This window comes from Myotis lucifugus, unplaced genomic scaffold (genome assembly GCF_000147115.1).
Source record: "Myotis lucifugus unplaced genomic scaffold, Myoluc2.0 scaffold_86, whole genome shotgun sequence".
NCBI lineage: Eukaryota > Metazoa > Chordata > Mammalia > Chiroptera > Vespertilionidae > Myotis > Myotis lucifugus.
The window spans coordinates 224295-239269 of NW_005871134.1; the positions used below are offsets into that span (position 1 = coordinate 224295).

Below are 14975 nucleotides of genomic sequence, written 5' to 3' on the forward strand. Positions count from 1 at the left end.
CCACCTGTGCGGTCCACTACATCGATACATCGATACATCGATTCTCATAGCGCAGGTTAACTCTCCCGAGTTGCGTCGGGGGGAGGGGGCAGAGTTAAAAGCAGCTGATAATTGCTCCCAAGACTCCCAAGAATCTGATCCTAATCCTCCACGTCACTTCAGGGACATCGCTGCTCCCCTTCCAGCCCTAACCTCGCTTGGAGTAAAGGTCGCGGACACACCACGGTTCCAGCTACGTACGCCATTTTGGCCGCTACGTGTGACGCAGTACGTAGCAGAGAGCGCAGCTGATTGGCTGGGAGATGGCAGCCGGAGGCCAGGCGCGCGAAGCCGGAGCGGAGGGGATGGAGGAGAAACCAAGGAAACTACAATCCCAGTCCCCCTTGCGCGTGCAGCAGCCGACCGAAGAGTTTGGGTTCGGACCACAACTCCCAACGCCCCTCGCGATGTCTCTCGTTTCCTTTCAAAACGCGGAGGAAAAGAGGAACGGGGAGAAACGAGGCCTTCTGCGGGCTTTTCTCCCAAAGGCGGGAAAGGCGAACTACATTTCCCGACCGGCAGCGCGCAACTGCGCCTGCGCCCTGATACCTGTCGCCATCTTGCCCCTTCTGAGGCACCGCAAACAAACCCAATTCCTGGTGTCCCCTAGTCTTGGCGGAGGAGCCTTTTAGATGAGCCCCGAAAGGCCGGGCAGGTGGGTGACTCTCAGACAGGGTGCCGGGAAGAGCTGGCAGATTAGCCAGGCTGGAGGAGCCCTGGGCTGAGCAGGCAGAGCCCGGCTTGGGGCGTCCAGCCCCATCCTCCGTTGTCTCCTAACGGGATCGTTGGGTTCCCGAGGTGGGCTGAGGGGGACTCTGGCAGGCCTCGTGCTGGGGGATCTGGGGTTCCAGCCCAGGGAGCCTCCTGGTGAGTCTCGGTCATCTGCCTGGCTGTCCACGCGCCTCCTCTCTCTCCGTTGTCCTCTCCGCAGAGGAGGGAGCGAAGCGCTGAGGTTGGCCGGGGCCCCTGACAGCGCTGCTGGCCCCGAAGGGCTTGGGTCGCGGGCTCGGTGGCGGGGTCGGCGCCGCCCGGCCGCGGTGCGGAGGGTGGGCTGGCCTCTCTGGTGGCGCTGCGAGAGCGCCTGTTTGGGGAGGGGGCGGGGCGGGCTTGTCTCCTTGACACTTGAGTCGGGGAAGGATTGTACGAGAACCCGGTTCCGGGATCCGGCTCCGGCCACCGCTGCCCAGGGTTCCAGCGCGACGCGGCCCCGCGGTGGGGACCGCTGGCGGGGGGACGCGCCGGGATGCCGTGACGTGGTGCATGATCCCGGCGGTCGGTCGCCGGCCGCCTCCAAGATCCCGTCGGGAGGCGGGGACTGGCTTGTGGAGGGAGCGGATTCTTTTAGCTCTGCCCCTTCTCCCTCCTCCCCACCCCTTTTCTTTATGTCACCCGGCCGGCCGGGGCGCGCACTCCGTTTCTCCCTGCTCTGGGCAGGCTCTGAGCCGGGCGGACGATGGAAAGTAGGGGGAGGAGGTCCCCTCCAGGCGGGGAGCGGGGAGTCAGCAGCCTGGGCGCCTGGAACGGGGTGTAACTGTTCTTCGGGTTCGGCGCCTGACTCCTGGACCGGACCGGGAGCTCGCTCGTTCGTTCTTGCATGCATTCATTCGTTTATCTATTCATTCATTCAGTTTACTCTTCTCAGTCATTCATTTATCTATTTAACAAATATTTACAGCGGACCCACTGTGTGCTAAGCAGGTATTGCACAAGTGCCCAGCTCCATTGTCTTTTTATCTTCCAGATTAGGGAATTCCCATTGCCAAGTAAGTTCCTGGCGTCTAAACTTTTGGTAAATGGCCAAAGACTACAGGGTGTGCATTCCTCTGTCATTGTTAGGATTGAGGAGAAAGTTCTTTATTAAGTTCCATTAACCCATGTATGGTGCTAGGAGTTTTGACATATTTTATCTCATGTAACTCGTAAGTGGAAAAGCCAACAGAAATCAAGTAACTTGTCCAAGGTTACACAAAGGTAGTAGTGCCTGTTAATTAAACAACGTACCAGCCACGGTGGTAACTTCACATACACAGTTCTCGAATCCTCATCACAAACTGGGTGATGATACCTCTGCTTTAGAAATGTGTAGAAGGTATGCTCAGAAGGGCCAATTTTCCCAGGATCACACAGCCAGTAAAGTTGAAACATGGAACTAGAATTTAGAGGTGTCTGCCTCTGTAGCCTGTGCTTTTTCCAGTTATAGGCTGGAATGGTATGCTCCCAGATGATTGTGTAGTTGTTCATTTGTCAGAAGTAGGAAAGTGTGGTGGTGAAATAGGGCTGTGAGATATTCTTATTGTTGGTTTTACTTCTTAGCCTGTGGATCTCCAGGTTGAGTGGCCTTTTGAATGTACTTGACGACTTGATTTTTTGTTTTGGTAGAGAAGACAAGCTCTTTGGGGCTCCCAAAAAGAAGCAGCAATGCCTGTTGTGTGGCCAACCCTTTTGGATCTCAGCAGGGATGAATGCAAAAGGATTCTTCGAAAATTGGGTATGTTTTTCTTTTTCTGTGTTTTATGCCTCCATGATACTTTTCTCTTTTTGTTTGGATCATGGCTGTTTGCAGGGATGACATATTTCTTGCTACATTAGAAATTCCTTAGAGGTATTATTGTTCTTGTCTTACTCATTGCTATTTCCCCAGTGCCTACCATAGTGCTTTGTACATAGTATGTGTATGAATCATAATAATCATAGCAACTAAGAATTCTTGAGGAATACTGGGCTATTCTGAGTTCTTTACATTCTAATTTAATCCTCAAACTAAAAAAGTAGGTATTTTTCTTTTTTTGTCCCCATTTTACAGATGATATAACTGAAGCTTAGAACTCAAGATAATGCTGATAGTAAGTCCTGGAGTCAGTATTTCAACCCGGGGAATATGATTCCTGTCTCACTTTAACATACTTTTAACCTTCATGAATGTATATGTGAATTACATATTGTTTCTGAATTGTAAGTTAATGTTAGCTATGCTCTCTTTTCCAAATTATATTTTACAGTACTATCAGTAATAAAATACCCTTTGTGGTTGTAATGAATTATATAGTAATCCTATATAATAAAAGGGTAATATGCAAACTGACCCTAATGGTGGAATGACTGGGAACAACTAGTTGCTATGACACGCACCGACCACCAGGGAGCAGACGCTTAATGCAGGAGCTGCCCCCTGGTGGTCAGTGCGCTTCCACAGGGGTAGCTCTGCTCAGCCGGAATTCCACTCATGGCTGGCCAGCGAGGTGGTGGTGGCAGCGGCGGTGGTGGTGGGAGCCTCTCTATCCACTGAGCCAAACCGGTCAGGGCTAGACATTTTTAAAAATATATGTATTTTATTGATTTTTTTACAGAGAGGAAGGGAGAGGGATAGAGAGTTAGAAACATTGATGAGAGAGAAACATCTATCAGCTGCCTCCTGCACACCCCCCACTGGGGATGTGCCCGCAACCAAGGTACATGCCCTTGACTGGAATCGAACCTGGGACCCTTCAGTCCGCAGGCCGACACTCTATCCACTGAGCCAAACTGGTTAGGGCTAGACATTTTTTTTTGGCAGATGAATCTATGATTCTTTTTTTTTTTTAATATATTTTTATTGATTTCACAGCAAAAGTGAGAGGGAGAGAGAGATAGAAACATCAATGATGAGAGAGAATCATTGTTTCTGCTGCCTCCTGCACACCCACCACTGGGGATCGAACCCGCAACCCAGGCATGTGTCCCTTACCGGAATCAAACCTGGGACCCTTCAGTCCGCAGGCCTATACTCTATCCACTGAGCCAAACCAGCTAGGGCAGAATCTTTTCTTTAAAAATAAAATGTTTGTTAGGAATTCCTGTGTATAAATCTGGTCATAGCTGCTCTTACTCTGCCTTTTAATAACTTTGGCTGTTTCTATTTCCCTTCAGACCACTATGAAGATTTCTTTATTTTAAAAACTTAGCATTGTATTTTAGTACAACTAGACAGTTGGTTTGTTTTTGTCTTTGTCAGTCATTCCTGTATCTTTTTTTTCCCCTTTAACCTTATATCCAAACTTTTAGTACTAATTTAAGGATGGTTTTCTACACACTTACATGCAGTTGCTATAATTTCTAGCTACCAGCTATAAAATAGGGTTTGTATTTGTTTCATAGCTGAAATAATTAAGAGGAACAGTTCACAACTACAGTAGATTGATTAAGGTTTTTGGGCTTTTGGGGCCTTGAATCAAGACATTATGTTTAAGTATAAAAATGTTAACCTTTAAGTATAAATTTATGCTTAATTTTAGTCAGTGCTATGTGGGTAATGCTACTGGAGAGCTGCTCTATACAAAAAAAACAGCCTTCCTACAGGGTAATGTCATCTTCAATGAGCCTTGATAGTGATTTGCAGAGACTTCTTTCCCACCCATTGGTTGCTTATAATAATGCAACCTTTCCTTCAAACACTAGCTCCCGGTTCAAAGTTTAGAGAATTAATTCTTAATATTTAAGAATTAGTTGAAAATATTTTAAGAATTTGCTTTGTCCTTTTAAAAATAGTTATAAATTTTAGTTAGGTAAGATGCTAAACATTTAGATTTTACTTAAATATAAAGAAACTAGAGGCCCAGTGCACAAATTCGTGCACCAGTGGAGTCTGGCCTGGCCTGCGGGATCTGCCGAAACCGGTTCTCTGACATCCCCCATGGGGTCCCAGATTGCGAGAGGGCGCAGGCCAGGCTGAGGGACCCCAGCGGTGCACGATGGGGGCCGGGGAGGGACGCAGGAGGTTGACCAGCCAGGGAGGGGCCGCAGGAGGGCTCCAGGGCATGTCCGGCCCATCTCCCTCAGTCCCCATTGGCTGGACCCCGGCAGCAAGCTAACCTGGTCGGAGCATCTGCCCCCTGGTGGTCAGTGCACATCATAGCAACTGGTCGATCGGTTGACTGTCTGCCCCCTGGTGGTCAGTGCATGTCATAGTGACTGGTCAACTGTCTGCCTCCTGGTGGTCAGAGCATGTCATAGCGAGCAGTTAAGCGGCCTTAACATCATTAGCATATTACGTTTTGATTGGTTGAATGGATGACCGGACACTTAGCATATTAGGTTTTTATTATATAGGATTGGGATAGATAATTTTTTAAAAATATATATATATTTTATTGATTTTTTACAGAGAGGAAGGGAGAGAGATAGAGAGTTAGAAACATCGATGAGAGAGAAACATCGATCAGCTGCCTCCTGCACACCCCCTACTGGGGATGTGCCCACAACCAAGGTACATGCCCTTGACCAGAATCGAACCTGGGACCTTTCAGTCCACAGGCCGACGCTCTATCCACTGAGCCAAACCGGTTACGGCAGATAATTTTTTTATGGTGTACTGAACATACTATTGATAGTTAAATGCTTCCTTTCTTTTATCCTGCCTCTCCCTTGCCATCCTATATAATAAAAGCCTAATATGCTAAGCGTCCAGTTGTCTAGTCAGCCATTCAACCAGTCAAAGCATATGTGCTAATGATATGCTAAGTCCACTCAACCGCTCGCTATAACGTGCACTGACCACCAGGGGGTAGACGTTCCAACCAGTAAGTTAGCTTGCTGCTGGGGTCCAACAGATCGGGACTGAGCGAGACGGGCTGGACAAGCCCTGGAGCCCTCCCGCAGTCCCTACCCGGCTGGCCAATATCCCGAGTCCCTCCCTGGCCCTGATCATGCACCAGTGGATGGTTTCATGGACGGTTTTGTGCACGGTTTTGGCCCGATCCCACTCAATGCAGGAGCTGGCCCCTGATGGTCAGTGCTCTCCCACAGGGGGAGTGCTGCTCAGCCAGAAGCTGGGCTCATGGCTGGTGAGTGCAGCGGCGGTGGTGGGAGCCTCTCCTGCCTCCAGGGCAACGCTAAGGATGTTCGACTACTGGCTTAGGCCCGCTCCCCCTGGGAAGCAGGCCTAAGCCATTAGTTGGACATCCCCCGAGGGCTCCTGGACTGAGAGAGGGCACAGGCTGGGCTGAGGGACCCCTCTCCCCCAAATGCATGAATATCGTGCACTGGGCCTCTAACTATAAGTATAAATGCAAATTCTTGGAATAGCAGAAAGAAAGGTTTTGCAGGGGCTTTATGGACTATAGTATAATTGAATGATTGATTTGTTTAAAGGGAATGGGTTGAGGACTTTATAAAAATGGTATGGTAAATCCTTTGGTTTTTTTGTGGTGTTTGCATGTGTTTATTATTTCATTATACTTATGTATCATTAGAGTTAACAATATAATAGAATGGCATCAAAATTAATGTCAAATTGATATTTGTCAGGATCTGAGGATACCCATCAAAATGGAAATCAATAAATGTGAAGGAGGTTGGGAAGCTATTAAAAGTTCTTTACAATGAGTGAATTTCTGGAGAAGGAGAGGAAGTGACTTTGATTTTGTAGCTATAATAACTCTTCTGAGTCCCAGTATTTTGTGAGGTTGCTACCTTACTTTTGTGCATGACTTTTTAGTTAGACTTGGAGTGAGACTTGATATGTCAAAAATCTTTGTCACATTTCTTTAGTTAATTTCACTTTTTTTTTGCAATAGTGTCTTGATCACTATAAATTCCAAAGCCCCAAAGTCAACTTCTTTTTCTGTTTCCTCAAACCACTTTTCTCTGACCTCTCTATTTCTTATGATATTGACATTCTCCTAAATATCTTGTAAACTGCAAAACCTTTCTTTCTGCTATTCCTTCCACATTCAGTTACTGAGTCCTATCAAATAAGAACTTTTTAGACGAATTAGAGGCTTTTCTTAGTCTGGCACCCAACTACTTTTCCATTTTTATCCTTCTCTATTCCCTTACATGCACCCCTTGTTGGATTTTAATCCCCTTGAGGATAGGGACTTTGTTTATGTAAATATTCTCCATGGTCCCGTGTAGTAGTAATGTTCAACTAGTAGTTTGGTTTGAATTAGTGACTATGCATGTACAGACATATTTTCACTTCCAGTGTAAAACGCTCCAAGTAGTCACTGACTTAGTGGAAGTTTGATGTCTGTATAAAATATTATCTGCTGTCTTATTCTCTATTCCTTTTGCACATTTGCCTTTTTTCCCCCTGCTTGCTTGGAGCACAGATATCTTTCTGATTGAAACCTATGCTTCCAGACTACATGATGTGTTTCTCCTCTGTGCCTTTACCACTGTATTATAAACTGTATCATAATTGTCTGATGACTTGTTTCACTGTAGCTATATTCTAGAGTTAACTCCTTGAGGGCAGGATTTAGCATACTATCTGGTATATATACAGGAATCAATATTGATTTGTTGCATGAAATATTTCCTAAATGGAGCATAAACATTTAGAGTGCAGTGATTTCTTAGCTGGTTATCCTAGAGTTTTTCTGAACTTTACTTTGCGTCCTGATAATAGCTAAAATATATGTGTTCTGGAGCTGAGTATTTCCTTCACTATTCCAGAGCAGCAGAGCTTTCTTCTTCCAGAGAAACCTCGTGAAACATTGATCTATTATCCAGCACAGAGTGGACATGCAGGATGTTCACAGCTGGGATAATTCATTTGGTCCAGAGATTTCTATTTAATATAGTCAGCTCAGCTTTCCATATAAAGCTTTTTTTTTTTTTTTTTTTTTTTTTTTTTTTTTTTTTTTACAATTAGAACAGTGAATAATATGAACTGAATGAGGCTATTAGTTAGGATGCAAATATCCTTTCTTTCATTATTTGGCTAACTTTGAGTGTCTTTTGTGTCAGGCATTGGCTAGTGGCAAATACTGGTAGCAACTTGAATTTAGTAAGAGCCTGTAGCCTGGGCACTTATTTCCCATCATTTTGTTTTACCCAGCTACCTGTCTCCTAGTATTAATGATTTAAAACAACAACTATTTTATTATTTCTCAAGATTCTGTGGATTTATGGTCTTGCCTGAGCTCTTTCATTTGGCTGTTTTCAGTTGGTAGTTTAGCTGGTTGACTGGGCTCAGCTGAGATGGCTGAGCCTCTCTCTCCATGTGGCCTTTCATTCTGGGCTTTTTCATGGCTTGGTGATTTCAGAGTTCCAAGAGAGCCAGGCCCTGTGTGCTTGTCTGCTTGCATCACGTATGCTGGTTTTTTTGGGCTAAAGCAAGTCACATGCCAAATCGGGGGAGAGGCATGGTTCATTGGGAGCCATTGAGGACTTTTTGGTTTTACCAGTACTAGGGATTGACAGTTTTATTTCATAATGGTTGTTGCTGTGGAAAGGTAGTGAAATGAAACTTTCTGGCATTAGGGTTTGGTATATTAAGTCCTGGTTGCTGTAAAGAGTAATTCATGTTTCCTAATCTGCCTTAATCATTTTGATGATTGTTTTTAAATAGCTGGAGAAGCTCTTAGATCTGGAAGGTACCTTTAGAGCAGTGGTTCTCAACCTTCCTAATGCCGTGACCCTTTAATACAGTTCCTCATATTGTGGTGACCCCCAACCATAAAATTATTTTTTGTTGCCACTTCATAACTGTAATTTTGCTACTGTTATGAATCGTAATGTAAATATCTGATATGCAGGATGTATTTAGGTGACCCCTGTGAAAGGGTCGTTCAACCCCCAAAGGGGTTGCGACCCACCGGTTGAGAACCTCTGCTATAGAGTCTCTCTTATTTATTTATTTATTTCTGATTTCAGAGAGAAAGGGAGAGAGAAATACTAATGAGGAGAGAGAATCATTGATTGGCTGTCCCCTGCACACCCCACACTGGGGATTGAGCCTATAACTCGGGCATGTGCCCTGTTAGGGAATTGAACCGAGACTTTTGGTTCATAGGTTGATGCTCAACCACTGAGCCACACTGGCCAGGCCCTTCAAAGTCTCTTTTAGATAAAGAAACTGGGGCTTAGAGATGAGAAAGGACTTGCCCAAGGTCGTACAACTTGTAGGTGTCAGTGTTGGAGCCAGAATCTGGTCACTTGACTCTTGTTCCAGTAATTTTTCAGTTGCACAGTATTCATAGTACTCTCAACTCTCAAGGAAGTATGTGGAATATAGTTTGGATTCTTAAGCAAGTCTAAGGAATTATTTCAAGGATTAGAGGTGAAGATACCTTCCAGTAATGCTAAAACCTTCTTTATCAGCCTTATTATATCATTTAGAGTCTGTTTCCAGTTGTTGGTAGCATCTGAGTTAAATGTCCTTTAGTGATAATGTGTAAGACAAAATATTTACCGTTAGAATTTTTACCTCCATATTTTAAATACATGACTTCTTGAGGCAGTAAAAAGAAAATGATATAAAATTTTAAAAGCTACATTTTAATCTATGTTATTAGATAACATTTTTGAGAGGAATTTTAAAAAGTATATATTGATTTTTTTATTAATTTTTTTTTTTAGGTTTCTTCCCCTGAAGTTTCACTATATGTAGCCACAGTATTAAAATATTGAAGGCCTTTCTTGATAAAATAATTTTCTTCTTCTAGAATTGGAGGCATATGCTGGAGTTATCAGTGCACTTCGGGCACAGGGGGATCTCACCAAGGAAAAGAAAGATCTTCTTGGAGAACTCTCAAAAGTTCTTAGGTAAATTATCATATAAGTTTGTGAGACATGACTCTAGAATTTTCGTGTTGAGGGGTTTCAGTACTTTTCACACTCAGATTGAAGACAGGTCTTCAAGTTGTTGGTGCTTAAAGATCCCATCTCAGTTGTGTTCTTTGTTACAGAAAATTATGCAGTTTACCATTTATTCTGTAATATAATCAGAAAGGGTTTAAGACAGGTTATTTTAGGCTTGGGCCAGCTGCGAAAGGAAAGTATTTTTGACATGGGTAGAGGAAAGAAGAGTTGGCAGCAACTGGATATGAAGATCTAGAGTGGCCCAGTTACTTTTTTAAAAAAATATGTTTTTATTGATTTTAGAGAAAGAGGAAGGGAGAGGGATAAAGAGATAGAAGCATTGATCAGCTGCCTCTTGCGTGGCCCCCAACCCGGGCATGTGCCCTGACTGGGAATTGAACCTGCGACCTCTTGGTCCATGAGTTGATGCTCGACCACTGGGGCATACCCGCTGGGCTCACACTTTATTGAGGAGAAGAAGGAGATACTAGGCAGTTGTCTTAATTTATAGAAACGGTGATTATGTAGTCATAGTCTTAAGGATAGTTTATCCCTTCAGCTTCCCATTAGAGTGGCACTTGAATCCATTAAAAAATTCTTTAAAAAAAAATATTTCTTTATTGATTTCAGAGAGGAAAAGAGAGGGAGAGAGAGAAATGATGAGAGAGAACCATCGATCCGTTGCCTCCTGCACACCCCCTACTGGGGATCGAGCCTGTAATCTGGGCATGTGCCCTTGGCCGGATTCGAACCTGGGACCCTTCAGTCCACAGGCTGACGCTCTATCCACTGAGCCAAACCAGCCAGGGCTAAAAAAGTCTTATAGAAGGGGTTCTTTGATATTTTGATTAAGCCATTCTAGTATCTTGAGCTTTCTCAGAAAATGTTCTGTTTTAAGTGAAGTTTCCTTTCTGCATTTAAAAACAATTTTTTAAAAAGTGGAAGTAGGGAAAAGGTTTTTCCTATATTTAATTAACATTAATACAGGGACATTATTAAGCCAAAACCTTAATCTTACTGTCTTCATATTTAATAATTTATGTTTTTTGTTTGTTTGTTGTGTATAATTCCTCATAAATTCTGCTTTCTAGCCCCTTAAATTTATTTTAGTCCATGGTGTAGATTTAGCTTACACAGTAAACACTACAATTTTAAGAGTGGTATTTATTTTATTACTTTTGAATGGAATGCTATAGCCTTTTTTCAGTTGTTTAGTATTAACTTTACATGTATTTAACCAGGTTCAATGTTAGCACATTTTTACCATAGTGGTAACATGACATGCTGTAGAAGACACATAGCTGAAATGTGGAGTAACAAAGGAGTAATATCCTGGTGTTAAGTTTCATAGCAAGTTGCCACTAGAAACAGATTATCTTGTCACTTTCATTTCTTTATTATATTCATTGAACATAAATTACAGACTTGTGAGCTTTAGAAAGGACTTCAGAAGACTTTCTCCTGAGTGATTAGGGGTCATTCAGTGGCTGTTTGCATACTTAGATAATAGGAACCTATACTAATTTGAACATGGTCTGACATTACTGAGTTTTTTGAGGCAATGACTTCAGATCAAGTTGAATTTGTCTTCCTTTGGTTTCAGATTTTTAGCTAATTCTTTCTGCAGTTACACAGAACCAGTCTGAATCTTTTTCTTTGAATTTAATTAAATAAAGCATTTGAAGATAAATGTTAGATCCCATCTATATCTTTTCACAAATCAACTTTGCCCCCCAACCCCAAGCAAAATGTTGGCTTAAACATTAATAAAAGTATAGAAAAGAGCTGCCTGCTTGACAGAGTTCTATAATGGCTATTTTTTTTCATAGCATCTCAACAGAACGCCACCGTGCTGAAGTTCGGAGAGCAGTAAACGATGAACGGTTAACAACAATTGCACATAAGTAAGCCATTAGTCATACCACCCCTGATTTTTTTATGACATAGTATAATATAGTTTTGAAACAGTCTTCCTATTGTGTAGCAGATTCCTGAGTCTTTTATTTTAAGACCGCTCTACTCAGGGGATCCTGACCATAATGCTATTAACTGTTTATTCAATTGGTTATGTTTTTGCATTTGGTTAGGCAAGCTTTAAATACTCAGTTCAAATCCCGTTACAATGTAATCTCTATAAAACTAAAGACCCCCAGAATTTAGCAGATGATTCACTTGAAGCAAAGTTCAGTAACAAAGTAGTGTGCTCCCCAAATTTGACATTCCCTTAGAGGGTCTTTGTAATGGTATTTGATATATATATTGCTTTATAAATAGGCATTCTAAATTTTTAGATAACTGACTAATATGTCACATGTTTTGAGATTCACAAAAAGATTATAAAATATATGTTCTGCTTTTAAGAAATATGAATACAATATATTTTGTAAAAGCCAACAAAATACAATTATAAAGGATTCTTATCAAATTATTTTTAAATCATTATAACTGTTTGACTGATGGGGTAGAGGGTGGTGGAGGACTAAGGGCAAGGGTCAAACAGTAGAGTATGTATGGAGACAGTGCCTCCTAAAGAATAGAAAGGAACAGAAATTAATCCTTTAAATGTTAATGCAAGATGATAGGAACATAAAATATATTATAATTCATTTGTTTTTTATTTTTATGATGTGATAAATAGTACATTTAAATTAATTGACCCTGAAGATCCATTAGCTTCATGTTGTGCTTCACTGTTCCTCATTTTACTTAACCTATAAAATGGAGTGCTATCTTTTTAACCTCATAGTTTAAAAGTTTAGCTATTTGAATTTTGAGAGCTTTCAGTGGTAGATATGTATGCACTCTAGAAAGCTGGCAGTTTTCCATTAGAGATATTAAATATTTAGTTGTCAGACCAACATGGTTGAAACATTAAAATATTAATGTGTTCATTCTTTAATTTGCTGTAAATTTTTGAATTGGTATGCTCAAAAAGTAATAACTGAGCCTAGATTCTAATTTGAGAACTGGTAATGGGAAAGTAATGTGCTAGATAATAAAGTAGTTAACAATAGCTTGTATACAGAGGCACTTAGATACAATATTAGTACCTTAAAACCATTGGAACAGTATTGTGGGGCAATAGTTGTAAGTTGATGCATCAGTGTCATACTTAAGGATAACATTTATTTAGTCTCCTTTTCCTTTTTTCCCCTTTAAAGAATGAATTTATCCTTATATTTGGGTGAAAGACCAAGTTACAGGTATGCAAATAGGTTATTATTATTTCAGGCTTTTTCTTGTATTTATTTCAAAATTGAAGCTCTCAATTATTCAGGGGCGCATATTCCATTTACAAATTAACCTTGCCCCTTGCTTTTCCTTCTCTTCCCCTTCTCCCTCACCTAATACTGCCCACCCTTTAGCCATTTTGTTGCTTGGGAGTACTTTAGTCAGAGGGTGGGAAGGGAGAGGAGGTGAAATTTTTAATTAGTTATTTTATTACTTATTAGTTGTCCTGGAGAAGTTTGGTGGAATAATTTTCAAGTATTTACCAAAATATTTTTAGATAATATGTGCGTTTCTTTAATCTGCTTGACCTCTCCCTTTCCCTCCTCTATCTATTAGCATGGATAATTGAGAGTTGGCTTTTATCTGCCTGTGTTCCCCTCTCCCCTTCTGATTTCTTTAATACACGAATTTAATTTTTTGAAGAGTTTACTTCAGTGTATAATTTTAAGCTTCTTAGGTTTTTCCATATTTCTGTTTTAATATTTTATATTGTGGTTTTAGTTTGATCAGATGTCACATTTATTTGTTGAATCCAAAAGTCAGAGTGGCAGTGATGAGGAAGGCATAGATCCTTCATTTGCTCCATCTCCTCTGCCTTTCCCTAAGAGATAGCAACAGAACCTGGTTTCAAAGGATATCTGTAGGAGGGTGTCATACTCTGAGCCTGAAAAAAGCAACTCTAGCCAAGGAGGAATGCATCGGAATTTTGACTGCATTCCCCTTCTCTTCCTTCCCTCCCCCACTCAAAACATCAGCTTAGGCCCAAGGAATGTGGTTGAAAGGTGAAGAGAAAACTGAGAAGAGCACAAAGGAGGCAGAAACAAAAGGAGTGGGATGTCTGGGATCAAAGAAAAACCTTGCCTGTGGCTTGAAGCATAACACTTACTTATTATTTGGTACCAGGCCATTTATTAAGTTTGATTCTCTAATTCAGTTTTGAAACATGTCAGTATTAAAGCCTGGAATGTCAAGGGGCTTCAGAGTCTTTAATTTGTCTATTCTTGCCAGCATTGTTCTAGAGTTCAAAGAAAGTGATAATCTGGAATTATTGTTCTCTTAACCCCTTTTTCATCAGCCCAACATCATAGGAGACTGTGTGAGTTTCTATGTGAGGATGAGGATTTCTTGCTGGTGCCCTGCACACCCAAGGATATGAGGGCCAAGGTAGTTTTATTAGTATCATGTTAGATCTCTCAGAAAAGGGGCTGGAACAAGACTTCCACCCTCCTTTGCCATCTTAATATAACTTAGGTGTGCCAGAGAAGCCCTGGAGTAAGATGTTTACAAAAATTTCTAAAATTTAGTTTAGATGATTTGTGCAACGAATGCATATTTATACCCTCATTGCTAAGCAGAGAGGAATTTTTAATCTAATTATAACACGATGTTTAATTTTTCCTAACTTAAAAAAAGTTTGAGCATGTTTGCATGAGTAGAAATTTGGAAGATTTATAGATTAAAAGCTGCAGTGTGTCTTTTGCGCTGCAAATTTTGTCTTTTCAATAGCATATATTCATGTGTTTGAAATTATTAATCTTCCATAATTTCTGCCACCATTTAAACAATGCACCAGGTAAGTGTAGATAACACTTTATTTGTGTGGTAAACTCTCACTAAGCACATTTATTAGTGATATTCTAACAAAATGGTAGCAAAATAGGAGTTAGCCAAGAAAATGCTGAGTATCTTTTAGAATTTTTTCTTTTGACAATTAGCTATAGCTGTTTCCTGCCTCTCTTGTTTATACCACTCTGTTTCAGAACTAGCATCAATGTGGAGATAATGTGTTTGTTAATAGATCTGTGAGAGGGTCTTGGGAAATCCTCTTTCTCTTGTCTTGGGTAGGACTGTTAAATGATGAGGAAATTTGCATATTTCCCACAGTAACCCAATTGAATTCATTAACTCCCAGAAATTCCTTTCTGAACAGAATGTAAATCCTTCTCAAGTTGTAATTTATTTGTTCTATTTAGTGAAAGTTGGTAGTAATTAGATAGCAGTGCTTGATTAGTATAAATCAAAAGCAAAAGTTAGACATAAAACACATTTGAAAATCTTTATATACCTACTTATAATGTGGTGAATAATTTCAATAGCATGATATATGCTTGTTAAAGGAGGCATTTATTAGCTGTGTGACC

The 14975-nt window shown here is 41.2% G+C and overlaps 1 protein-coding gene across 9 annotated transcripts in view; it reads left to right on the plus strand.

The window, feature by feature from the left end:
* The first annotated feature begins 552 nt into the window (after positions 1–552).
* Positions 553–14975, plus strand: part of EMSY (EMSY, BRCA2 interacting transcriptional repressor) — a 79951-nt gene continuing 65528 nt past the window's right edge. For 4 of the 9 annotated variants that reach the window (XM_014457853.2, XM_014457855.2, XM_014457858.2 and 1 more), the window contains exons 1-5: positions 554–694; positions 2419–2527; positions 9468–9567; positions 11433–11507; positions 12765–12806. In XM_014457853.2, coding sequence (XP_014313339.1) covers positions 2458–2527; positions 9468–9567; positions 11433–11507; positions 12765–12806 — 287 coding nt within the window. In that variant the 5' untranslated portion in view covers positions 554–694; positions 2419–2457. Of the gene's footprint in view, positions 695–1715; positions 1738–2418; positions 2528–9467; positions 9568–11432; positions 11508–12764; positions 12807–14975 lie in introns of those variants that run through there. The other 5 variants (XM_014457854.2, XM_014457857.2, XM_023755894.1 and 2 more) reach the window with 4 other exon arrangements.